At 37.3% G+C, this 15990-nt stretch overlaps 1 protein-coding gene and 1 pseudogene across 1 annotated transcript; both read left to right on the forward strand.

The window, feature by feature from the left end:
• The first annotated feature begins 2358 nt into the window (after positions 1-2358).
• On the forward strand, positions 2359-13781 carry LOC146329489 (B-cell receptor CD22-like). Its single transcript, XM_084714760.1, has 10 exons — positions 2359-2394; positions 2487-2568; positions 3751-4095; positions 4216-4443; positions 7736-8005; positions 9501-9770; positions 11277-11537; positions 12500-12587; positions 12716-12785; positions 13695-13781. The coding sequence occupies exons 2-10, from the start codon at positions 2499-2501 to the stop codon at positions 13779-13781; spliced, it is 1689 nt and encodes a 562-aa protein (XP_084570886.1). The 5' UTR covers positions 2359-2394; positions 2487-2498.
• LOC146329490 (uncharacterized) lies at positions 4714-6038 on the forward strand (annotated as a pseudogene).
• Positions 13782-15990: the final 2209 nt, after the last annotated feature.

A 15990-nucleotide genomic window follows, 5' to 3' on the forward strand; every position in this document is an offset into this window, starting at 1 on the left:
GTCGTAGTAATTATGACTGGAGCAAAGGAGAAGGTCAGGTAAAGCGGTATAAAGAGCAAAAAAGTCCATTTAAGGAGGAGGTCGGGGTGAATGGATGGAACAAACACATCCACACTTTGACCAGGAGACCACTGTTCCTGTCCTGTGTGAAACAAAACTCATCACATGATATTATTTTAACCTAAACTGTGATCTTTTCCTTCGCCTAACAAAGTAGTTCTCCTGCCTAAACCTAACCAAACTGCAACTGTTTCACAACATTAATCATGTGATAACTAAGGTCCTGTATGTCTGTACTGATACTGTCCAACAGTCATATATGTTGTTTCAGGAGTCACTGACAAATAGCCTGTTCTGTTGTTAAGATATGAGGACGTGTCGTTTCTGGATGACAAAACCAATAAAGTTTGTTCAAACAGAGACAGAGAACTGAAAGCATCACATTTTACTGCATGTACAGTTTAGATTTTCACACACTGAAATCAAACATAAGCCCAGTATTATCACACTTTGATAGATGTTACATTTTCCAAGTATTCCTGTGGCTGATTCAAATAGACAACCAGCTTCCACAACAAGTGAAGGACCTGTTGGACAACTCTGTAGGTGGAGACATTAGTCTGCAACAGGGTTTGGACTTCAGTCAGAAAGAAATAATTTTCTCACTTTAAATCAGTTAAATTTCTCCTTTAGCTGTGGTTTATTTCTCTCATTGTCACTTTTTGCCTTTATAAAGATGAAATGTGTCACAGTGTGATAGTTTATTATGATTTGGGATGTTGTTGATGTGAAGATGCACAGACACAGTTTTTACTGAAGACGGTCTGAACTTACATTTGAGCTGTAAATCTCCACTCAGTTCCTCTAAATTCTTTGGGGTCATTTATTGAAGGAAAGTAGGTCGAGGTTCACTAAATGTGAAGTCTTTTCAGAATAAAAGTCTATTCAATTATTGATTGATTGTGCATCACCCTGATTGAAACTTTGTTCAATTAAAAGTTTTTTTGAAGAGTTTGTTGTAACATGATGTCACCAGTGTGAACTATTTACACTCCCTGAACTGAGTCTGGATCTCTAATGCTGAAGGAATTAAATGTGCAGAGTTTACAAGTTAAAATATAAAAAAGAAATACAAATAATATTTTCGTTAATGAATTTTGGAAATAAAGTCAATTTAAATTTGTTGTAACAATCAGTGATGGATGTTAAAATGATGTTTCAGGGTCCTGATTCAGTATCTCTGGTGTTTCACTGCCCTCTAGTGGGGAAGTTTAAGTGTTGCACATGCAGGCTTCATCTGAGGCTCCCGCCACTGTCTGCTTTAAAGGGTCAGTTCACACAAATTACAGACATATTTCCTTTCATACCTTCAGTAGTATCTAACCATGCAGATAGTTTTTCTTTTATTTTTCTGAATACTCTGAAGTTATTCAAATGTTAGACACCTCATTTCCTGTACTTTTATCCTAATTTAAATGTAGAACATCCACCTGAACTACATACGCAAAGTAAAGTCATTAAAACTACTTTTTTCAGGGCGCCCCTATAGCTCAGTTGGTAGAGCATGAGCTCCATGTACTGAGATCAGTTCTCTGCAGCAGCTGCTGGTTTGATTCCTGCCTGTAGCCCATTTGCTGCATGTCATCTCCTCTCTACCACTTTTCCTGTCATATCTTCAGCTGTCAATATCAGAATGAAGGCAAAAGCCCAAAAAATGATCTCAAATAATCTGTGTTCATGCCAGATCTGACCAGTCCTCTTCATTATGTGTGTCACATGCTACACTAACAGACAAGGGAGTTTCTCACACCTCAGTGTTGTGCATTTCTCTGCAAACAGCAGCGACCTGACCGCAGAGTGAACAGGGAGGAAACAAACCAACATGTCGTCCTCTCTTATAATTAATACTCTGCTTTTCATCCTGTTCAGTAAAATGTCCTCATGGTTCACAGGTCCAATGCATTCCTGTTCCTTCATTACTCCTGCAGACTGTCTGACATCCTGCCTCAGTGCACATAGAGATTAACTGTAGAGAGCATGTGTCAGTATTAACAATCAAAAGAAGTGATTGGTGTCAGATGTGCAGTGGTACAGAGTCAGAATGATGAAGTTACAAAATGTAATTGTTCAAAACTTTTCATTTTATTCACATTTGTCACATGTCACTTTTTGCATGTTTTGTGTCAGTGGGATGTCTCTCTTTTTGACTTTACAGTTTGTGAAACAGCGCAACTTCATGATGTTGTGGGTGTTCACAACACCACCATTTTTTTCACCATTTTGTGCATCATGTTAATCTAAAGAGGAAGGAACCTCTTTCAATAGCCTGACATCTGCATTCTGCTCACTGACCACGGAAGAAAGACATCTGTAAAGACGTCGTCCTTCTTCAGTGTAAGTAGAATTGTTTATTGATGTGACTGATACTGTTTACCTCCTGTGTACATTATTATTTTATCTGCCGACATGTTTTATTGTCTCTGAAGCCTCACAGAGAGATGAGAGGAGCAGCTATGAGTTTAAGTGCAGCAGCGAGTGGATTTGTTGTCTTCCTTCTCTCTGTGTCAGGTACTGTATATCTACAGTTACATTCATTGCATCAAAAGTGGAGAATCTGGGAAAATGCACAACTTATAAAAATAGGCTGAAGGTCACAGGTAGGAATAAGTGGATCAAAGCTGTGTGAAAGGCAAACTTTTCAGAAACACTTCAGACATTGTTTTTGTGTGCATGTCTGTGTGGTAATTTGTTTTTGCAATAGTTTTTGTTTAGTGTTGCATCAATTATAATGAATATTAGGTAGATCTTGTGTTGTGTTGGCCAAAATGTTTTGTTGTTGTCTTTTGCATGAAGTATCTGTGAGTTAAACTTTTATTTGCTCTAAAGTGAGAATCTTGTGTCTTTTATTCAGAACTGTTCCCTCCTCACCCTGTGAAAACCTGCTGCTCTGTTTAATTTGTTCTAAAGGTTGTAGAACCACTTAGTTTATAATTATTAGTTTCTTTCTGCAGTTACTTTTATCACAGTAACACATACCAACTCAACTGTTGTCACTCATCTGCACCAACTGCTGCTAGTTCATCTATTGTCGTTCCTCAGTGTGATGTTTCCATGTGTAACAGATGTTTTTTTTCTCTCATGCATATATCATAGTAGTTTCACACACCTCAGTGTTCTGCATTTATTTTTAGTTTTCACACTTACCTCAACAGCAACCTGACCACAGAGTGAACAGAGAGGAAACTAACCAATAAAAGCACAGACTCTAATAATTTATATTTATTCTGGTCAGTAAACTGCTTTAAAGCTCACAGGTCCAACACATTCTTGTTCACTGCACCTTAAAGGGAAAGTTCACCTTTTTCATGTGGATATCCAGTCAGTGTTGATGGTGACTGTAGTCAATAAATTACTCAGTGTTTGCTGCATTGACTGAGAAAGCAGAGTTCTCCTGCTTGCATTCTGCCTGCATGTACCAGGATGGATTACATTCTGCTACCCACACACATGTTGCTGTGTATCACCACCGTAGCCTATTAAATTTGTTTTAGGACTTCAGACATATAAAGATTGATTAGACTGATGCATGATTAGGACATTTTTTATGACAATAATTGGTCTGATAATTGAGGATTTTGAGTCTTGTCCAGGTTACCTTTACCCCAACTCATGTTAATCTTTGTCTTTTTTTCTGATTGTTAATTGAAGTCATTCATTTTCATTGTGACTCTGATATCCTCTGTGTTACAGTGGTACAGGGTCAGAATGACTGGAGAGTGACTTACAGCTCTACTGAGATCTGTGCTGTTAAAGGATCAACAGTGGACATCAGCTGCTCCTACACATACCCATCTGGAGTAAAGACAGTTGAGAGTAAATTCTGGTTCACAAAAGAGAGGAGTGGTTTTCATGTGGATCTGACAAATGATCCAGAGTATTCAGGTCGTGTGCAGTATATCTTTAGAAACAAGATCTGCACTCTGAGAATCACAGACCTGAGAGAGAGAGACTCAGCTGAGTACAAGTTCAGATTCACAACAAACCAAGAAGGTGGAAGTTATACTGGTTCACCTGGAGTCACTTTGTCTGTCACAGGTAACATTTAGTCTGAATATTTATTAATTTATGTAATTTATTTAAGTATTCAACATCTGTGTCTATTTGTTGACACTTCAATCTAAAACAAAAACGTCTGTTCTTTATCCACATATTCAGATCTACAGGTGCAGGTGAGCAGATTAGTGGACTATGTCTCTTCTATCTGGGCAGAGCTGAAGTGTCACAGCAGTTGTCGTCTTCTTGCTCATCCAAACTACATCTGGTACGAGAATGGACAGAAGATTCAGGGACAAACATCTCATTCTTATTCCGATGACTTCTATCCTGCAGACAGCTATTCCTGTGCTGTAGAAGGACATGAGACCTTCTCCTCTCCTGCAGTGTGTGAGTTTACTTACAGTTTTCCACGGAAACACCGTCTGGTGCAGCCTTTAACCTTTTGAACTGTACCTAATTTGCATTTATTTCTGGTATTTGGTGATTCTCTTATTCTCTGCATTAACTGCAAAATTCATCTGTAAAATAACAGCTCACACTGGTAATTCAGCCAAATAAGATCTGTCATCAAGTCTTTAGAGTTTGTAAATTCTTTGGATCACAAAAACCTTTTGCCGATCATGATAGAAATTCTGTAATTATTTGCCAACTCCAAAAATGGATATTAGTAAGATCTTGTATTGTGCTGGCCACTGTCTTTAGTTCTTGTCTTTTGCATGAAGTAGCTGTGTGCTGAGCTCTTTCACATGTTGTAAATTGAGAATTTGTGGGTTTTATTTAGAACTTGTCCTGAAAACCTGTCCCCCTGTTTAATGTATTCCTAACCTGACATTTGTTATAGAAGCAGCATCTCTAATAATTAATATTTCTCCTCTTATCCTGGTCAGTAAACTGCATTAATGCTCACAGGTCCAACACATTCCTGTTCACTTCACTGCACCTTCAGACTGGATGATGTCCTGTCTCAGTGCACAGAGAGATGAACTGTAGAAAACTTGTGGACATCTTCCACTCTTCCTCAGAATTGTGTAAATGTGTGTAAAAATGTTTTTAATTAATTTTCTGTTTGATATTTTTTTAGAATGAGCAGGCAGTAGTAACACATATTCCTGTGACTCAGCTGTATTAAAATATGATAAACATGTTAAATTTTCTATGATCCACTTCACTTCTAGTTAGATTGATGCATGATTAAGAACTTGTGAAGTCATGAATTTTGATTGTGACTCCTGATGTGCTCTGTGTTACAGTGGTACAGAAACAGAAGGGCTGGAGAGTGACTTACAGCTCTACTGAGATCTGTGCCTTTAAAGGATCAACAGTGGACATCAGCTGTTCCTACACATACCCATCCAGAATAAATAACCAAGATACTGAAGTTGAGACAACATTCTGGTCTAAAGGTGAAACATTGGTGGATCTGAAAAAGAACCCAGAGTATTCAGGTCGTGTGCAGTATATCTTTAGAAACAACATCTGCACTCTGAGAATCACAGACCTGAGAGAGAGAGACTCAGCTGAGTACAAGTTCAGATTCACAACAAACCAAGAAGGTGGAAGTTATACTGGTTCACCTGGTGTCACTTTGTCTGTCACAGGTAACATTTAGTCGGAAGATTTATTAATCTATTTTATGAATTTAAGTGTTCAACATCTTGTGTGTGTGTGTGTGTGTTGACAGTTCAGCCTAAAATGAACACTTCTGTTCTTTATCCACATATTCAGATCTTCAGGTGCAGGTGAGCAGATTAAAGGTCTACAAGTCTTCTAACTGGGCAGAGCTGAAGTGTCACAGCAGTTGTCGTCTACCTGGTCATTCAAACTACATCTGGTACAAGAATGGACAAAACATCTGGAAGGGAACAGCTTCATACTCAGGCTACTTTGATCCTGCATACAGTTATTCCTGTGCTGTAGAAGGACATGAGAAGTTCCCCTCTCCCTCAGTGTGTGAGTTTACTTACAGTTTTCCACTGACATAACACCATCTAGTCCAGACTCCAAACTTTTGTACTGTAACTCAAAGTCATATTTGGTGATACATTGAGCAGAATGAAAAGCAGATCACTTCCCCATGACAGTGTAAACATATTGTATAATTACCTGTTATTCTGAGTAAAGTTAAGCTGTAAAATAACAACTTATACTGAAAATTTAGCAAAACAGGACTTGTTTTCATGTCTGTGGAGTTTGTAAAGTCTTTAGATCACAAAAAATTGTGTGCTGATGATCATAGAAATTCTCTCACAGCCTCAATCCTGTTTTTGATCTTTCTTCCTCTCTGTCCCTCCCTTCAGTCACCTCTGTCTTCTTCTATTCTCATGCATTTTCTTTCCATCCTTCCATTCTCCTTCCATCCACCAGATGTCCTCTGACTTGTCCACTTCCTCTCATCTGCCCTTCAATAACCACATACCTTCTGGACACAGTCACAGACATTGGGTGTGTTCTGATTTCCTAGTAGTTCCCTGTGAAGTGAACTGCACAGGGTTTTCAGCTATGATAAGTAGGATTCCAAACAGTAGGGAGCAAGAAATGTTCAGTTCAAAGGGACCTGTGAACTGTGTAGAGAAGAACTGAACAACAGCTCTTCACTTTGCAGAAGACTGAGAAGATGTTCCATCAGATTATCCATCAGTCATCACACCTAAAACAAACAAACAGCTCACAGAGGACTTTTATATCACATGGGTATATTTATATATTATATTATATTATATTATATTATATTATATTATATTATATTATATTATATTATATGTATTCATTCATTTATTTGAATAAAATTAATTCAATAATTAATTAAAGATTTATTTTTATATTGTATATTATTTTCATATTTCATATTTATATATTTTATCTGTAAGTATTGTTGTTGTAACTAACATTGCTTGTCATAATTATCAAGGATGACATAATATAAATACAGCCTCAAAATAATCAACATAATATTACACAATAATCTATAAATCTGCATAATAATAATTTTTTTTAGAAATTACACTACACACCATGTAAACTGGTCAAATCATTTATTTACACACATTTCAGAAGAATAAGTTTTGTAATGGCATCAGTTATTGGTTTGTTTTATTCAGGTTTTTATGTCAGTCAGTTTTTATTTCATTTCAGTTTCAGTTTCATTTCAGTTTCACTGGAGAGATATTCTCTGAACAGGGAGCAGAGACGACTATTTATGTTCACTGTGGAACAGAACAGAACACAGTTAAGACCACTTTGGTCTGTTCCTGAGATACATCAACATCAATGCTCTCTTGGTCTGGTCAAGACTGGCCTGTGAACAAATATATGTAAACGGGGGGCTGCTCTTTTTTCTGGATAAAGAACACTATAATATTTATATTTCACAACCGATTTCAATCAGTCATATTAAATTAAAGGATTTATGATCTACATGGAGTAGGAAAAGTTTTTTTTTTTTCTAATTTTCTCCATGTAGATCATGAACCCTTGAATGTAAAATCTACTTCTTGAAACAGGAAATATATATGAAATATAAATGTTCTACATTACTCTGTCAGTCAGCTTTGCAATTTGATTTTGAAGTTAAAGAAACTAGTTTGGTATTTCTGAAATATGACTTACATGGATCCTGATTGTCAACATACAAATTGAAATTAAATTTTAAATGTGTTCATGTTTGTGTTTTGTCCTCCAGATGCCCGGAGTGTTGCCTCTGTGTCAGTGAGTCCCTCTGGTGAGATAGTGGAGGACAGCTCAGTAACTCTGAACTGTAGCAGTGATGCTAACCCAGCAGCTAATTATAGCTGGTACAAGAGGAATGGAAATCCCAACCTTCAACCTGTCCATAAAGGACCAAAGCTTGTCTTCAGCTCCATCCAGTCCTCTGACTCTGGACAGTATTACTGTGAAGCAGTAAATGACTTGGGGAAGAGCACATCTGAATATATTTCCATTGATGTGAAATGTGAGTAAAATGCAGCTAATTTAAAAAGCAACATGCAGCTGTTGACATTTCTTTAAACATTTATTACACAGTCAACTGTTTTGCTGATCACACACTTTCTTCAGCTCTGCTTGTTTAGCATTCAGTAGCAGATGATGAAAAGACACTACACTACATTACTTACATTTGGCTCCAGGATTTGCAGGAATTTTCAGGGGATTCAAATGTTCAATTATCCAGAAAACCACCTCTAGAGTTTCAAATGCTCCATCACAAAAAATTACATTCAAGAACCAGTGTGACTTCTGACCTTTTATCAAACCTGTCTCCTAGAAATGATGTTCATATACAGGCCAGGTATGAGTCCTAAAAAGACTTAATTTCCTAATAAAATGCCTTGCAAATGGTCATGAAGTCACTTCAAGCACAAAATGCCTGTACATTTCATCTTTGAAAGTTATGTTACCCTGTTACAGTCTTTAAGGTTGTTGCTATTCTAGCTAGTTAGCAGAGGTGCAAATGCTCCAGTTTTACTTTGCCCATAATTTAACCCTTTTTCCAGTGCTTCCAGTTATCTGTTAATCTCTAGAGCAAGTCTCATTCACGTCATTACACTTGTCAACATGACACAACATTCCCTATTAAGAATATAGATCTTACTATGAGGGACCATATTGGCTAAATAATGTGGAGGAAACATTTTCATGTGAATAACTGTCCAACGACACCAGTATTTGGGCACAAATTTGTCCATATAAATTTGTAGTGGTTATAACAGTGACTAATTAGCTGTTCATTCAACATTTAAACAAATTATAATTATTACATGTGTTAAAGCTTGTACAGTTAGAAATCTCATCATATTTGACTAAAATAACTTTTAGATGCAACTTCATGAGCTCACTGTTTTAGTTGTGCTCAGCTTTGTTTTGATAGAAATTAGTCAAAAGCCGTTTTCCCTCAGTTTGCTTTTTTCTTGTTCCTTTCTTTATTTACTTTTTTGCTACCTCAGTTTCTCTTTGAAAGAAATGACTGACAGTACACATGGATGCTCCAGCATCAGCAGTCATTCAGCTCAATAAGCTGTGTTTAGAGATGAATCCTAGTGCAGGGTGGACCAAACCATTTTGATAGAAAAACAATCTAGCATTGCTGTACTCAAATACAGTCTGAGTACAGACTGAGTGAATCCAGTTTTGTGTTGGAGAGAGAACCTGGACATACCATTAGAACAACATGTGTAAATAATTATTTTCTGTAGAATTTATTTCAGCTAATAGGTGTGTTTACTCCACTGTGTCACAAACAAATTAACACATTTTGCCAAACGTAACAAGGCAGTGACTAGTTTTTTAACACGTGTTGCCAAGGAGTGAATCAAACTCACCCATCTACTAATATTAGCTTCTTACATGTTGTCTGTTATTCAGCCTTTTTTCTACATTTAAATATTCAGCTCCACTGAGGAAACTCACCTGTATCCTAAAGTAAAACATGTTCATGTTTTGTGCTCTAGATGCCCCGAGGGTCGACCCTGTGTCAGTGAGCCCCCCTGGTGAGACAGTGGAGGGCAGTTCAGTAACTCTGACCTGCAACAGTGATGCTAACCCAGGAGCTACATATACCTGGTATAAGAGGAATGGAAATCCAGACCATCATCTACTCAGGACACAACCACAGCTTGTCTTCAGCTCCATCCAGTCCTCTGACTCTGGACAGTATTACTGTGAAGCAGTAAACAACTTGGGGAAGAGCAGATCTGAATATATTTCCATTGATGTAAAATGTGAGTAAAATGCAGCTAATTTCAAAAGCATCATGCAGCTGTTGACATTTCTTTAAACATTTATTACACAGTCAGCTGTGTTGCTGATCACACACTTTCTTCAGCTCTGCTTGTTTAACATTCAGTAGTAGATGATGAAAAGGTAGTTTTATTTACATTTGGCTCCAGGATCTGCAGGAATTTTCAGGGGATTCAAATGTTCAATAATCCAGAAAACCACCTCTACAGTTTCAGATGCTCCATCGCAAAAATATACATTCAAGAACCAGTGTGACTTCTGACCTTTTATCAAACCTGTCTCCTAGAAATGATATTCATATACAGGTCAGGTATGAGTCCTAAAAAGACTTAATTTAATAATAAAACACCTTACAAATGGTCATGAAGTCACTTCAAGTGCAAAATGCCATCTTTGAAAGTTATATTACCCTGTTACAGTCTTTATAGCAGGGGTCCCTAACAGGTGGACCGTGGTCCGAGTCTGGACCCAGACGCCATCCTATACAGACCCGGACCTATAACCAATAAATTATGAATTCAATTTTAAATTTTGACTGGACGCTTCTATTTTAATTGGCGCAACTTTTCTAGTCTTTCCGGCGCTGGTTTAGCTGATCAGGAAACGCACAGACCAATTGCAGAAAAGGTGCGTGTGGAGGAGACTGTTGTTAATGACGGAGTTTATTACAACAGTCGAAACTAACGTGATGGTTAATGACATCTTTTAATTTACTTTTATTGAGATAATTTACTTTTCTTCTGTGGATAAATTTAAATATTTGAATTTTAGAAACCCCAAAATGTTGCATAGTGTAAACCTTTTAAATTTAAGGCAACAAAATAGTAACAAATCAGGTTCACAGTTAACTGTGACTAAATTTTGAAAAACCTTTAAAGTTATTGCAGTATGTTGTACACTAAATTTCAAAAAGGTGTTCATATTTCATCAACTAAAATATCAAAAACTGTGTCTATGGCTCGGAGTCTTTTCCTCTAAATTGGCTGCCACAAAGAAATCTTCAAGGAAAACAGAGCATTTAGTAGCTGTAGCTCTTGACAGATCCCCCCCTCCCCACCCCCACCCTTATTTTTGGCGGAAAGTGGTTATTTTGATTGTAAAGGTTGCAGATCCCTGCATTAGAACAACGTGTGTAAATAATTATTTTCTGTAGAATTGTCTTGAATTTTACCTCCATCCTGTCCATGAAGGACCACAGCTTGTCTTCAGCTCCATCCAGTCCTCTGACTCTGGACAGTATTACTGTGAAGCAGTACACAATATGGGGAAGAGCAAATTTGAATATATTTCGATTGATGTGAAATGTGAGTGAAAGAGTTTATATAAGAAGCATCATACAGCTGACTAATTCTTCAGCTTTGCTTTGTGTACATCACAAGACCACTTCTTAAGTCTCAGATGCTTCTGATACCACACACAATTATTGCTCATGTTCACACAATATGTTACACAAAAAAATCTATCATTATTTATTTAATCTTCTGTAGATGCTCCAAAGCTTCCCTCTGTGTCAGTGAGTCCCTCTGGTGAGATAGTGGAGGGCAGCTCAGTGACTCTGACCTGTAGCAGTGATGCTAACCCACCAGCTAATTACACCTGGTACAAGGAGAATGAAGACTCACCAAAAGCATCAGGACAGAACTTCACCATCACCAACTTCAGTGCTGAACACAGTGGGAATTATTACTGTGAAGCCCAGAACACAATAGGACGTCATCACTCCACCTTACATCAGATTGTTGCAGCAGGTAAGTGTTTGCATTCAGCTGAGGTTATAAAACATCATGTGATATGTGTAATATGTGTCCATTTGTATCAAACCTTCTTTTGTGATTTCTCACTGTCAGGTGGTAAAAAACACTGGGAAGAACACACACTGAAAAATTGCTTCTTGTCAATTTTTCTTATACTCAACAAATGAGGCATTTATCAGTTTATATCAGTACAGTATAGGCAGGAAATTGTTGACCTCAGCTGGGGACATTGTTCAAAGGGTGAAGAAGCATTTTGAGAACCTTCTTAACCTGACAGTGGCGTCCTCTGGATAGGTGGCAGAAAGTTGTTCAGTTATCTGGGAGTCAGTTTCTGCTTCTCTATGATCAGAGGTGAATATTAGATCAAGGAAAAATAGTCCAGACGAAGTCATAAGAAAGGGCTCAAGTTAATTTAATTATCTTGTTTACATGTGTTGTGTCAGTCTGTGAGAGGTTCAAGAATATTATGTTCCCGGATGTTTCTGTGGGGGGTCCTGCTTCAGTCTGGGGTACAGTCATCACTGCTTAAGAGCCTTTCAGTCCCTTTGCACTCAGACTGAAAGTTGTGTCTGTATTGTTGGGCTCATGTAAAAAACATTGTTGCTGTTGGCTTCCGTCTTGTTATCTTTGCTGTTCATATAGAGCCAAGGTCTGGAAAGTACCTATTTATTAGAATATCAGTGTGACATGTCTACTGTTTGCAAATGATCCTGTCCTTTTCTGATTGTTGTGGCAGGTAAGTTATCCACATTCACCTGCATCGACACCTGTTTACTGCAATTGACAGCTGTTGCACTTCAAGACAGTTTTTCTGTAGCTCTGTTCAGGGAGGATTCTCCATCATGTCAGAGGTGGTTGACTCTGACTGACTGATTAACAGACAGAATCACCTGCAAACTGATTTATCAGTCTAATCCTGTCATTGAGGTGTATCACATATCTATCTTTATTTCTAGGGAATTCAGCAATGACAATGAATATCATCAGAGTGAGTCTGGTGGTCCTGATGCTGATTCCTCTTCTTCTCCTGAGTCTGTGGACGAGGTAAAACAATTATAATCCATCACTTCAGTCACCACTCTTTTATTTTCTACTTCAGACTTCGCTTAGTTTTATTGTTATGAATTTATTCATATTAAGTTTTGTATTTGTTGTTGTTGGACTCAATCCAGGAAGAAAAAAAACTTCCAAAAAAAAAAAAGTTCCACCACTGAATCATGTGAACCTGGAAAGATGATAGAGGTGAGAGACAGAGACTTTGTTGACAAAACTTTCTTCATATCGCACATATAATTTACTCTTTTTGTGCCAACGTCATAATTATGTCAAACATGAATCACCTCAGAGTAGTAGGTCACAGAACCAAAGTGAAAATGTCTTGCTGTGTTGTTGGGTTCCTGAATTGAAGCAGAACACTGGGAGACAAATTGAACTCAGAAACTGTCAAGAAAGAAAATATTCTCACACAGATTTTCCTATTAAACAGAAAAATCCAACTGATCATCTTCTGAATGCAACTTTCTCTCTTTTACTGAACAAAGACAAGCTTTAACTGGCTCCTTAATTTTAAAACTCAAAAGACAGAAATAAAATAAATTTCAACAAAACCGTCTTGGTAAGTCTTTGCACTGTTATAGTAATCACCAATTCTGGTTTGGTAAAAAAAAAAAATCCTTAATCCAGCACGTTTGATATGAAAATAGTTTGGCTTTATAGACTGTCTTCCTCTCACTCGTCCTCTTGGCTCAGTGCATCGTCCTCCAGTCAGTGGATGTTTCCTGTGCTGTTGATTGTATCACAGAGCAGCGTGATCCCTCAACTGTTGTGTTCTTACTACCATGTAATGTAATATTTGCACTCATTAAGAAGTGGCACGGTTCCTGGTTGAAACAGCGAAATAAAATTTATTGTTTGTTGTTGCAAAAGTTTTTCATAAACTGAAGAGGGTGAACTGACAAAAGGGGGATTAGATTTTGCTAAATGCTCTGGAAAGTGAAGAAGGTGTGAAGAGAATTGATGTTTAAAACAGAACTCGCTGAGTAGAAACCAGCAATGAATGTGGCCGTAAATCAATTTAAGCAAATAAATTACTTTTATGCAGCTTTGAGTAATGAGTCCATGGGGCATCATTTTGTCGTCTCTCTCCATCAGCTGGACTCTTATCCTGAGTATGAGAACGTCTCCGACTTGACTGCAGCACAGACAGAAGACACAGAGCAGCAGGAAGACACGGTGTGAAGTCCAGTCAGGTTAGAGCCTCCTGCACTGAATAAAACAGGCTGACTTCAGATTTATAGTCACAGTTATAGTTAGATTTTACATAAGTTTTCTGTGATTTTCTTCAGATGCAGTTTGAGCAGAGGCAGGACTCTGTGGAGGATATTTTGGAGTGGAAACATTCACCATCAACTCAAAATGTTTTCATGTGCAGTTTTCAGTTGCAGCAGCATGTAGCAGAACGTTTAGAAGAATGTCATGTTGGCAGCTTGAACTGAATCATGTCCAGGTGTCAAACATGATTTATTATTTAGATCAGCTGATGCTAATGTATTTCATATGATAACTCACTGTATGCTTAAACATGCCTATTATTTTGATATTTGAATAGTTTACTAACTGCATTTGTAAAATGTCCACTAACCAGGTAGTGATGTGTGATAACAAAGTGTAGAGAATATATAAAGAATTATAGCTTTAATACATAAATTTATTCATTTTGTGATCTTTATTCATAAACTATATTTTGTACATATTGGTTAGTTGTAACTATGCAAGCTTATTGTTACCAGTAGAGTTAAATATATTACAGTAATTGAGGATTAAAGTTGTTATGCAAAATGTCCATTTGAATTTATACATAATAAATAACTTGAAAAATGATCAGCTTCTGGGTTTTCACCTGTCCAGACAATACATCAAACAACAGAATAGGTTAATTGCCAGTTAATCCCAAAATGACATTTATTAGCAGTGGAGAGCATCAGCAGCAACTGACTACTGGACCTTCATGATGTTATGTAAATCATATGACATAACTCATGTGACATTACACACATGATTCATGTTTTTTAACAGTTGGAGTTTGGTTAGGCTTAGACAATAAAACTACTGGGTTAGATTTAGAAATATATTGTGTTCTGACTTAAAACAGTGATATACATATGTCACATGACTGATGTGTCATGTCCATAAGAAAATTTGAAGTTACTGAAAAGTTCAAATAACTTTACTTTTTATTTCCAGTCTCCTGGTTGGGTCCTGTGCTTCTTTTAGACATTTATTGACCCCACCTCCTCCATATGCAGACTCTCTGCTCTCTACACTTCTGCTGTCATACTTAGTACATCCACTAGAGGGCACAACTTAACAATAAACAGACTCATTAGTTGGACTGACAGACACCTGTTACTGTTGAAGCAGTTTATTGTGACCCATATTTATGCTTATTGTTAGGCAGTGACCTCTAGTGGTCGTAGTAATTATGACTGGAGCAAAGGAGAAGGTCAGGTAAAGCAGTATAAAGAGCAAGAGTCCATTTAGGGAGGAGGTCAGGGTGAATGGATGGAACAAACACATCCACACTTTGACCAGGAGACCACTGTTCCTGTCCTGTGTGAAACAAAACTCATCACATGATATTATTTTAACCTAAACTGTGATCTTTTCCTTCGCCTAACAAAGTAGTTCTCCTGCCTAAACCTAACCAAACTGCAACTGTTTCACAACATTAATCATGTGATAACTAAGGTCCTGTATGTCTGTACTGATACTGTCCAACAGTCATATATGTTGTTTCAGGAGTCACTGACAAACAACCTGTTCTGTTGTTAAGATATGAGGACGTGTCGTTTCTGGATGACAAAACCAATAAAGTTTGTTCAAACAGAGACAGAGAACTGAAAGCATGTACAGTTCAGATTTTCACACACTGAAATCAAACATAAGCCCAGTATTATCACACTTTGATAGATGTTACATTTTCCAAGTATTCCTGTGGCTGATTCAAATAGACAACCAGCTTCCACAACAAGTGAAGGACCTGTTGGACAACTCTGTCGGTGGAGACATTAGTCTGCAACAGGGTTTGGACTTCAGTCAGAAAGAAATAATTTTCTCACTTTAAATCAGTTAAATTTCTCCTTTAGCTGTGGTTCATTTCTCTCATTGTCACTTTTTGCCTTTATAAAGATGAAATGTGTCACAGTGTGATAGTTTATTATGATTTGGGATGTTGTTGATGTGAAGATGCACAGACACAGTTTTTACTGAAGACGGCCTGAACTTACATTTGAGCTGTAAATCTCCACTCAGTTCCTCTAAATTCTTTGGGGTCCTTTATTGAAGCAGAGTAGGTCGAGGTTCACTAAATCTGAAGCCTTTTCAGAATAAAAGTCTATTCAATTATTGATTGATTGTGCATCACCCTGATTGAAACTTTGTTCAATTA

This window comes from Lutjanus erythropterus, chromosome 3, assembly GCF_056507025.1.
Source record: "Lutjanus erythropterus isolate fLutEry1 chromosome 3, fLutEry1.hap2, whole genome shotgun sequence".
NCBI lineage: Eukaryota > Metazoa > Chordata > Actinopteri > Lutjaniformes > Lutjanidae > Lutjanus > Lutjanus erythropterus.

Coding starts and splice junctions, on each gene's coding strand:
- LOC146329489 (XM_084714760.1), top strand. CDS start 2,499: ATGAGAGGAGCAGCTATGAGTTTAAGTGCAGCAGCGAGTGGATTTGTT. Junction 2,569..3,750: donor CTTCCTTCTCTCTGTGTCAG/GTACTGTATATC, acceptor TCTGTGTTACAG/TGGTACAGGGTCAGAATGAC. Junction 9,771..11,276: donor TATTTCCATTGATGTAAAAT/GTGAGTAAAATG, acceptor AATCTTCTGTAG/ATGCTCCAAAGCTTCCCTCT.